The sequence below is a fragment of the Prionailurus bengalensis genome, chromosome D3 (genome assembly GCF_016509475.1).
Source record: "Prionailurus bengalensis isolate Pbe53 chromosome D3, Fcat_Pben_1.1_paternal_pri, whole genome shotgun sequence".
In the NCBI taxonomy this organism is placed as follows: domain Eukaryota; kingdom Metazoa; phylum Chordata; class Mammalia; order Carnivora; family Felidae; genus Prionailurus; species Prionailurus bengalensis.
In genome coordinates this window covers 29,473,138-29,483,944 of record NC_057356.1, presented here as the reverse complement: position 1 = coordinate 29,483,944, position 10,807 = coordinate 29,473,138, and the positions used below count along the sequence as shown (strand labels likewise).

The following is a 10,807-nucleotide window of genomic DNA, read 5'->3' as shown; positions in this document are numbered from 1 at the left end:
TTTTAGGGAGTCCAGACTCAGCCCTAAGAGTCAGGTAAGCCTTCCTGGAGGAGGAACTGCTAAGCTGAAGCTACAGGACAAGACAAGGTTAGCAGCAGGTAAGTGGACAAAAACTCTTGATCCACTGGAGCTTGAGGCTTCCCATCTGTAAAATGGGTAGTTTAAATAATGAATGGCATGCATTTAGCACTGAGCATGGCACACAGTAGGTTCTTGGTCTGCAATGGTCATTGCTGTTATTTTTGTGTTGGGCAATACAGGCATCCCAGGCAGGGGGGAACAACACATGCAAAGGCCCAGAGGCCTTTGAGGCAGGGGGATTCTTTAGGTCCTGGAAGAAGCTTGTGAGGGTCTAGGCCAACCCATAGATGGGACAATGGGAACTTACACAGACCTTGATGCAGCTCCTATTGCACACCTGGCCATCACCTGACAGAGTCCTGGTGTCTCTCTAACCATGGAAGACTGGTGTTATCAATACATCCATTAAGTAGAGGCCAGGAGAGGTGAAGTAACCAGCCATAGTCACTCAGGCAAAAAGTGGCAGAGCCTGGATGGATACCCAGGTCTCTGAGGTTTCCCATCTGCCATGAGTCATCTGGAGTGAGTCCTAGGGAGCACAAAGAGTACCTGTGCTGCCTTTACCATGGCAGCCCTGACTGGCTTCAGCCAAATCTTTGCTTGGAGACCTGTTTCTGTAGCTGCAAAAAAGGGACTGGGATTAGAATCAGTGAGCTGCCAAACAGAACCTTGCTCTGTTCTAGGCACTGAGTGCTCTTGCCTCATTGAATCCTCACAAACAGTAGATATGGGTGCTCAGGGAGGTCAGGGAACTCTGGGAGGTCACACAACACAGAAAAGGGCTGCATTTATTAGCCCATTTTACAGATGAGGACATGAAAGTGGCACAAGAAGCTGCAGGACTGTTTGACTCCAAAGGCGTGCCAGTCCTAACCATCTGACCACTTTGCCCCTTGGAGAGCCATGAAAAATTCTCTGGCCTTGCTGCATCCAGGGAGGGGGGATGGAGAGCCAGCTGGGCCCATAAGGATCTGTGACTTTACCTTTTGGAGAAGTAGGAAGCCCTGGACACTCCTGGACCAGATAAAAGGTAGGCTGGGCCCCCATGGCATCCCCATTTTCTCACCTTCCTCCCTGGCTGGCCCCCAACTCTGGGTTCTAAATGACCCTCTCTCCTTTTGCATATGCAAAGTGTGAGACCCTGCCCTGGGAGAAAGAGTGGGGAGTGGTCTTCATAGCCATAACCCTGAGGTTGGGCAGATGGAGTAAGAGTACCCACGGACTCTGGAGGCAGAATTTTCTAGGTTTCACTCCCTACTTAGCTACTTCTGGGCAGCGTGACCATGGAGAGGTCCTTATCCCTCAGAGTGTCCTTGCAAGATGATCGTAAAAATAAACCAAGAAAACATAGGCCAGGGCTTTGGATCTCCAAGGAGGCCTTCTCCCCTGTCTCAGCTGGCACCATGCCCAGACTATGGGCTCAAGACTTCTCATCTGTAAACTAGGCATAGGAAGTTCAAATAGATAATGCATGCAAATGTCCAGCACTTCCAGGGGTCCTTGGAAGAGTAGGTGCCTTGAGGGTGCAGACACCAGATGTATCCCCCAGTAGGGGTTCAGGGCTCACCCTCAAGTTTGGGGGCATTCTTTTGTGTTTCCCAGCCATTTAGCCCAAACAGGCCAGCTGAACCCATGACAGAGCCAGGCGCGATCTACCCACACCCCATCCTGATTTTGACCCATACATGGAGCCCAGAGCAGAGCAGTAGCCCAGGCTTCCCACAGTGCCAGTTGGCCTGAAAGAGATTGTACGGTGTCTGGGAGAGTATCCCCCAGGGCGGGGGGGGGGGGGGGGGGAGGGTCACAAAGGACCTGGCACCAGGAACAGGGAAAGGCCTGGGATCACAGAGACCCCTGGGCATCCCAGAAAGGTCATGGGCTGTGTTGAGCAGGGGTGTCTGGAGGCCAGCCGCCTCACAGGCAGCCCAGAAAGGAGATCAGGCTAGTGCATCCGCGCCAGAGGATGGGGGAACACGCTCAGAGGCGGAAGGGGCGCGCGGAAACCCCCATGGGAAGCCGGAAGGGGCACGCGGGGCGGTTGGCCGCAGCGGGGGCGGCGGCCGTTGGAGAGCAGCGGCCTGGGCCAGGCGAGGTCTGGCGTCTGGCCAGGCCCGGGGCCACCATGACCAAGGACTCGCCCAGCCCTTTGGGCAGCGGCCGCGCGACACCCAAGAAGCCGGGTAGTCCGGGTCCATCGGCGGCGGTGCTGGAGGAGCAAAGGCGGGAGCTGGAGAAGCTGCGGGCGGAGCTGGAGGCGGAGCGGGCGCGCGGACGCGCGGCGACGCAGCGCTTCGCGTCCCAGGCGCGCCAGCTGCGGGAGGCGGCCGAGCGGGAGAGGCAGCAGCTGGTTGACCATCTGCGCTCCAAGTGGGAGGCTCAGCACGACCGGGAGCTGCGGCAGCTGCAGGAGGACATGCTGCGGGAGCGTGAGGCCGAGATTAGGCAGCTGCTGCGCTGGAAGGAGGCCGAGATGCGGCAGCTGCGGCAGCTGCTGCACCGCGAGCGCGACGGCGTCATGCGCCAGGCCCGGGAGCTGCAGCGCCAGCTGGCAGAGGAGTTAGTGAACCGTGGCTACTGTGGCCGCGCGGGGGCGCCCGACGTCGCTGCTGCTCAGTGCCGCTGTCGCCTGCAGGAAGTGCTGGCACAGCTTCGCTGGGACACCGACGGCGAGCAGGCCTCGCGCATCCGACACCTGCAGGCGGCGCTCGACGTGGAGCGCCGGCTCTTCCTCAAGTACATCCTACAGCACTTCCGCTGGCATCCCGCTTTGCCCGTCTCCCCCGACCCCCAAGCCGTGCATTCTTCGGAAGAGCCGCCCCTCCATACCGCCGGCAACTCCCCCGGGCCCCCAAAGTCCGTCTGTAAACTCGAATCCTTGAATACTGACAGCCTGAGCGCTGGCATCCGCCTGCGCTCCCGCTCCCTAGACGTGGTGCCAGCCAGGTGTTCCAGCTCCCCAGACAGCCTGCTCCACACGCCGCGCTCCTGCTCTCTCGATTCTTTGGCACCAGCGCGTTCCCGCTATCTCGACAGCACCCTCAGTTGCCCCAAAGCCCCCGAATCCAAGAAGCCGGCCTCCTGGCCAGACACCCCCATCGTAGGCTCCTCGAGTCCTCCGCCCCCGCTACCCCCACCACCGCCACCGACATCGAAGCACAGGAGACCTAGTGACTCTCTAGGAGAGGACTCCGGGAGCCAGCCCTGCGAGGCCCTGACTCCCTCGCCGCCGGATCTGGACTACCAGGAGCTGGTGAAGCAGAACTCGGAACTGTCAGAGGCGTTGCAGGTGCTGGCACGCCGCTGCTCGGGACTGTGGGAGGAGAACGTGCAGCTGTGGCGCGCAGGTTTCCAGGACAAGTCCGACGAGAAGGTGAAGCGGCTCAAGGTGAGGCACGCGGAGCTTGCAAGCCTCGCGAGGCGCCTAGAGGACCGGGCCCGAAAGCTGCAAGAAACCAACCTGCGGGCTGTGAGCGCGCCTGTGCCAGGCGAGAGCCGCGCTGGCCTGGAACTGTGCCAGGCCTTTGCCCGCCAGCGCGCGCGGGACTTGTCGGAGCAGGCAAGCGAGCTGCTGGCCAAGGACAAGCAGATCGAAGAGCTGCGGCTGGAGTGCCATTTGCTGCAAGCTCGCGTCGCCTCAGGCATGAATAGTGTCCCGCACCCTGGCGGGGGTGCTGCCCAAGCCCAGTGGCTCAACATCAGTGAGTTGGACCGGCTGCAGCACGAGTCCCAGCGGGAGGTGGTCCGCCTGCAGAGACAGTTGACGATGCAGCAGTCCACCGGCTGCGCCCGAGCTGAGGCGGACGGCGAGAGCGCACCCTTCGAGGAGGCGCGGCGCCAGGTGCAGGCACTGGAGCTGGAGCTGGGCGCCCAGGCGGCCGCGGCACGGCGCCGCGGCGAGGAGGGTGAAGCGCAGCTGCGGGCGGCGCTACGCGAGGAAGCCTGGCTGGCGCAGGAGAACGCGCGGTTGCAGGCTCAGGCCGACTGGACGCGGAAGGTGGCGGCGGAAAACAGCGATGTGCGCGGGCAGCTGGGCTGCGCGTGCCAGGAGCGCGACGCCGCCGGCATGCTGGCGGAGCAGCTGGTACAGCAGGCTGCGCGCGGGCAGGACAGGCAGCAACAGCTGCAGCACGACCTGCAGAAGGCCCTGCGAGATCTCCAGGCTGCTAGGGAGGAGATGCTGGCGCTCCAGTGTCAGACTGGTTACCTTCCCCAGGAATCCCGGGAGGCCCCCCAAGTCCCGGAGGCTCAAGTCAGAGATAGTGGAAGGACCAAGTTCCAGCTGGCGCCTGAAGAGCAAGCAGCTTCACAGCCCAGTGCAGACAAACAGGGAAATCAGGAAGCTTCTCAGCTGGAAAGTCCAATTGCTATCAGGGAGCCAGCCAGTGACCCTCAAGTGCCAGACAGAGTCCCAGCCAGCAGACCTCTGGACTCCGGGTCCCTAGCCAAGAAAACTAGCTCCCAGTCGAATTCTCCCTCTGAGTTGGAGTCTATATGGACCACGGTGCCATCTTGTCCTCCTCTGGATATGGACACAGCCAGCGAGGTGCAGGATCTGGAGCCTGACGGTGTGTCCTCTACCTTGGAAGCGAGGAGCTCAGAGGCCCCCCTGACCCCTAAGCTCAAGATCTTCCTGGCTCGGTATAGCTACAATCCTTTTAAGGGGCCTAATGAACATCCTGAGAGTGAACTGCCCCTCACAGCTGGAGATTATGTGTATGTTTTGGGGGACATGGATGAAGATGGATTTTATGAAGGGGAGCTTGAGGATGGCCGGCGGGGGCTGGTGCCCTCCAACCTGGTGGAGCAGATTCCAGACAGTGACATCCTGGGCTGCCGGTCCCCCAAGTCCCCTGACTTCAGCCCTACTCGACTCCTAGGTAGACACAGCAAGTTTTTGAAGGAAGACACTGGTCACAGCTTGTTGCCTGGGAAAACCCAGGGAGCTATGGACAAGGGGACATGCCAGATGGTGAGGGCAGGCTCCAAGACAGAAGTGGCAATAGAGATCTCAGATGCCAAGAGAGAAGAAGACAGCTGGCTGGGCTCGCTGCAGTATGGGGAGGAGAAGGGCTTCTCTAGACCCCTTCTGGGGGCCACAGGGGCTTTTTGCGTGGCTCCCATGCAACTACACCTGCAGAGTGTTGCAGCCACATCAGCCAAGATTACCTGGGTCTACAGCAGCAGCAACCACCCCCACATGGTATACCTCAATGACCAGGAGCATGCCCTGACCCCAGCAGGTGTGTGCTGCTACACCTTCCATAGCCTGCATCCTAGCACACGGTACCGGGCACGAGTGGAGGTGCAGCTGCCATGGGACTTGCTGCAGGTGCACTGGGAAACAACGTCCTCCACCATCACCTTTGACACACCGCTGGCAGGACCTCCTCACCCTCCTCTGGATGTGCTGGTGGAGCGCCATGCTTCACCAGGCAGCCTAGTGGTCAGCTGGCTCCCTGTAACCATCCACTCTGCTGGGTCATCCAACGGAGTCCAGGTCACTGGCTACGCTGTGTATGCTGATGGGTTCAAGGTTGCAGAGGTTGCTGATGCCACTGCTGGGAGCACCCTGTTGGAATTTTCCCAGCTCCACCTGCCCCTGATGTGCCAGAATGTCTCTGTGAGAACCATGTCGCTTTGTGGTGAGTCCCTGGATTCAGTGCCAGCCCAGATCCCTCATGACTGTTTCACCTGTCACCAATTGCCAGAGACTTCTTCCTTTAGCTACACCTGTGGTGACCTGTCTACCTGCAGAGTCACAGTGCCTGTCCATCCTCAGAGGCTGGCACTGGCTCCCCTGAGTGCTAAAGCCAGCCCCCACACTCCTGGAAGCTGCAGGGAGCCCCAGGTCGAGTTTCTAGAAGCATTCCCTGAAGAACCCTCAAGGAGGCAGTCCCCGATGTGCAACCTGAGTTTAGAGGGAGAATGTGCAAGTGTGGGGTCTGGCAGCCAACCCCAGGGGCCTATAGGGGCCCAGGAGGTCTGCAGAAAGGACTTGCTTTTTCAGAAGAGTTCCCCAAACCACAGACCACCTCTGCTCAGTGGACAGTCTAGGGGAGAAGAAAACTGCTACTGGCACTTGGGCGCCAGAAAAAGCCATGCTTCGGGAGTCGTCCATCTGTTCCCAGAGTTTGGGCTTGAGAAGCAACCATATCAGGAAAAGGCTGCTTTTGAAAAGGTCCTTAGGCAAAAGCAAGATACCGATGTGTTTGCCCCTCCCCAGCTGGACACCAGCCAACCATATGTGTCTGACTTCCACAACATTTTGCAGGAGGAGGAGGCAGTGCACGTCAATCTGTGGGGCCCAGAGAGGCGAGAGCAGAGAAAGGAGTTTCGGACCCAGAACGGGAGCTGTCAGGCTCTGGGGAGCAAGAGAGAGTGCCAGCTCCTGGAGCCCAGCCCAGCACATTGTCCAGCTCCATCCAGCAAAGTCATTAAGATGTTCAGGGGTGGCCCCTCACCACTGGGGACAGAGGTGGACACTTTGGCCAGGGTCTTTGTGGCCCTCTTTGATTATGACCCCCTGGTGATGTCTGCCAACCCCGAGGTTGCAGAGGAGGAGCTAGGCTTCCAGAAAGGGCAGCTGCTAAGAGTGTGGGGCTCTCAGGACCCTTGTGGCTTCTACCATGGTGAATGCAATGGGCAAGTGGGCAACATACCTGGGCATCTGGTGGCCGAGGTAAAGGTAGGCACAGAGCAGACTGATGGGATGTGGCATTTGCCAGCACAAGGGCACCTGTCCTCTGTGGCCCACCTCGATGACTTTGGGGGGCTCACCAGCCTCCAAGGCTCCTTTCCTATGCCCCAAGGGAACCCCTGGAGGTCACCACTGTGGACTCCAACAACCATGATGACAGCTTTGGACTATGACCCCAAGGATGGGCGAGCAGGGGGCCAGGTGAAGGACAAGCTGTCACTGAGGGCAGGGGATATGGTCATGGTCTATGGGCCTGTGGATGACAAGGGATTCTATTATGGGGAGTCAGGTGGTCACAGGGGCCTGGTCCCAGCCCACCTGCTGGATCACCTTCCCCTCCATGGAAAGTGAGCAAGGCTCCTGCCGGGGTAGTGGCCTCTGGCCACCCACACCCCGCCAGAGGAGAAGCAAGAACTGGGACCCTAACTCCAGCATCCCTCCTCGACTCTGGGAGCAGCACTTGCTCAGAATGTCACTGTGAGAAATTGACACCAGTCCCCAGGAGTCCCCTGGCCTCTGAGAGGAGCAGGGCTTCAGTCTGAACTGAGCTGTTCCCAAAAGAAAACAGAACAAGCAGCCCACAAGAGTCTGACAGACTGTTTTGGAGTTATCAGTGACTATGACAGGTATTTGGAGAAGGGCCTTTTTCTGTGCTCAGTATGCATTGTCTCTAGGAGTTTCTTTAGAAGTGTCCTCATCCATTGCGTTGTATGAAAGTCTCAAGAAAAGCCTGCCTCTTAAAAAAAAAAAAAAAGTGACCAGAATGTTATTTTTCTATCTTATGTTCAACCCCTCATTAAAATGTTCATAGAAAAAAGAAAAATAATACTTCAGAAGTAAAAGCACAACCAAGGGAAACACAAATATACCTCTCTTCCCCTCTCTCTTCTGTCCAGGGGTCCTGCAATGGCTGCAGACATGTGTTCCCAGCTGGGGAGGGCACCTCCTTGTTCTTTGGAGGGGGCTTAGCTTACGGTCTTCTGGCAGGACTATACAGGGGTCAAGCCAAGAGCCAGGGCTGAGAAGCAGGGCCCCAATGGCTCAACGAGGTTGACATTTCCCACAGGCTTCCCTGCATGTGGCCTGTGTCCCTGGGTGCCAGCCTTTGTGGAGAGTGGGATCAGTGTCTCCCGATTGGGGATCCCACTCTGCATGGTGTTAGTAATTGCCCCCTTTCCCCAGGGCTTCTCTCTGGGAGGGTGTTTCTATATTTACCCCATCTTGTAGAAGAGACTCTGAGGCTCAGGGGGCCCCCTCTTGTCAGGTGACACAGCTGAAAAGCTGTTTCCTCCCACAGTCTTCCTGGCTCTCCCTCTAGGAGAGCGAGAATGAAGGGTGGTCTTCATCCTTCTCTGCCTTTTTTATAAAGTTTTATTTAAGTAATCTCTATACCCAATATTGGGCTGGAACTCACAACCCCGAGATCAAGAGTTGCATGTTCTTCCTACTGAGCCAGCCAGATGCTCCCATCCTTCTCTGCTTCTGTTTGATACTCTTTTGTTTCCCTGAGTACAGCAATGATGTCAAAGGAAGGGCACTGGGTGCAGGAGGAAATGACCAGAAGCATTCCTGGGCATGCGAAGGATTGGAGCCACTAGCAGTTTCCTTGGGGAGTTGGCAAATTAGGTCCAGAGGGTTCCACCATCTGTCCCAGGGGCTGAAGGCAGGAATTAGGAAAGAGCGGGCCCAGGGGTTGTCTCAACCTGACACACAGCTGCCTTATCCTCAGAAAACACAGGAATGTGGCAGCTGTGGTGTGCACACACACCACTCATGAGCGGAAGGCTCCGCTCCAGGTCTCAGGCTGGGAAGGAAACTGTTCCTTGTTCCCCATCCACAGGGGAGGTAAATCATCCCTTCTCATGTTTATATCCACCCATTTTACAGTGAGAAGGCATGCTCAGAACGCCCTGCAGCTAGCCTGTGGAGGCAACCAAGACCGATTCACAATTTGTTTTTAATTGTGATAAAATATACATAACAAAATTTACCATCTCGACCATTTTTTATTTTTATTAATTTTTTAAAAGTTTCTTTATTTGGAGGCACCTGGGTAGCTCAGTTGGTTAGGCTTCCAATTCTAGATTTCCACTCAGGTCATGATCTCATGGTTCGTGAGATGGAGTCCCACATCCAGCTCTGCACTGGCAGTGTGGAACCTGCTTGGGATTCTCTCCCCCTCTCTCTCTGCCCCTCCCCAGCTCGAACGGTCAGCAGGGACAGCAGAATCAAAGGCCCGGAAGCATGAGAATAATGAGTGATTGAATATTTGGGGGAAACTCAGGGAGCAGGAGAAAGAGACTGGGACAGGTACCTATCCTCTGGTGAAGGCCCCCTCTCCTGGAAGGGCTTCAAAGTCCCTGGGAACTTCCTGCTTCCGCCACCAGGGGGCAGCCTGGGTGAACCAAGGGTTGTTCCCCAGGGACTGTACACCTGGGCAGACCTGCCTGGGCCCACACCTGCCTTCTCAGGCCCTGTGCCCTGGTGTCAGGGTAAGCAGAAATGTCTCTTTGAACCGGAAGGCCTGGGATTCAGGCCCCACCTATCCCTGTTCTCTCCCTCCCCTCTCCCCAATACACCCAGAGGAGCCCCTCCTCCCTACCGCCAATGGTTGTCCTTCTGGGCACCCCAGTGTCAGGCTTGGCAGGTCTGACACCTGGCCATAGGAAAGCCTTACTCTTCAGAACTCTTTTCACAGTCCTGTTCCTACAAATCCTAGTTCCCTTGAAGCCACAGGAAGTTTTAGTGAGTGAATAAAGAAGTTCAAGCCCTGGTGGCCTGGAGGGGAAAGGGCCAGGGAGTGGTGGAACAGCCGGGCTCAGAAACCCAGCCAGCTAGGTCCAAACCCTGGCCTGCCAGCAGACAGCTGGAAGGCTTGTCTGAGCCTCAGTTTCTTCATCTTTTTTTGAAGGCTATTTTTTAAATTAAATATATATTTTTTTAATGTTTGTTTATTTTGAGAAAGAGCACAGCAGGGGAGAGGCAGAGAGAGAGGGAGAGAGAGAATCCTAAGCAGACTCCTCACTGTCAGCACAGAGCCCGATGCAGGGCTCAAACTCACAAACCTCAAGATCACGACCTGAGCCGAAACCAAGAGTCAGACGCTTGACTGACTGAGCCACCCAGGTGCCCCAGTTTCTTCATCTTTGGCAGGGCTGGGAGTGAGGGCAAGTGGTTGTCTTGAGCAGATCATGTGTACAGAGCTCTCAGCCCAGGGTCAGGACCCAAAGGAAGACCAAGAAAGCTGGTAAGGACACAGGTCGCAGGGGCAGATGGGGCTGGGTCCAACTTGCTTCCTGCAAGGGCCCTGAGAACCTGAAGACTTGGAACAGAGGCACAGGAAGGCCACGTGGGTCTAACGAGGTGGGTAGGCTAGGAAGGAGCAGGTGCCTGGTTGTGGCCTGCCCTGGGGCCCCTCCCCAACTGACCAGACCACCTGGAGGCCCAAAACCTGCCCAGGCCTGCTCAGGAGGGGATGGAGGATGGAAAGCCCAGCTGGCCAGAGGGCAGAGGAGCCTAAGGAGTGGGCAAAGTGGCAGCATCCAGGGAGCCTGAAAAGTTCTGGAGCAAGGGTCACCAAGCCTGTCCTGGTGCTGTCCACTTCTGCCCAGGGGCCTCTGGTCAGGGCAAGTCTCAGCACCTCACCAGCCCTCCCCCCATGGAGGAAAGGCTTTCAGTTATTTCTCATCAGGGACCTTGTTTCTTGCTCCCACTCCCCACAACATGGTTATGGGTTATCCCATTTCACATGTGAAAAGAGAGACCCAGTGGCAAGAGAATAGCAACTGCCACAAAAACAGCATGAGGACGCCCAAAGGACTCCTGTTAGCCTTTCCCAAGGCCCATCTGCCATAGGGACCCCTGTCCTGCCTGAGCCCCCTGGAACTAGTCCGTCCCTCCTCCTTTACCTATTGGTGACCTGCTCCCTCTAGCCCTTTGTCACTGTGAATTTTCAAAGTATCAGGACTCAATTAAAAAAAAAAAAAAACCTCAAGATACTTCTGAGGCCCATTTTAAGCTCATTCCACC

The 10,807-nt window shown here is 56.9% G+C and overlaps 1 protein-coding gene across 1 annotated transcript; it reads left to right on the top strand.

The window, feature by feature from the left end:
- The first annotated feature begins 1,851 nt into the window (after positions 1-1,851).
- Positions 1,852-7,658, top strand: LOC122470508 (RIMS-binding protein 3A-like). The gene has a single exon (XM_043558208.1). It carries the CDS (start codon positions 2,045-2,047, stop codon positions 7,127-7,129), a length of 5,085 nt encoding a protein of 1,694 aa, XP_043414143.1. The 5' UTR covers positions 1,852-2,044; the 3' UTR covers positions 7,130-7,658.
- The last annotated feature ends 3,149 nt before the right edge of the window (positions 7,659-10,807 follow it).

Bases quoted from the DNA above. Each gene is read 5' to 3' on its own strand.
- LOC122470508 (XM_043558208.1), top strand. From the start codon at position 2,045: ATGGGGGAACACGCTCAGAGGCGGAAGGGGCGCGCGGAAACCCCCATG.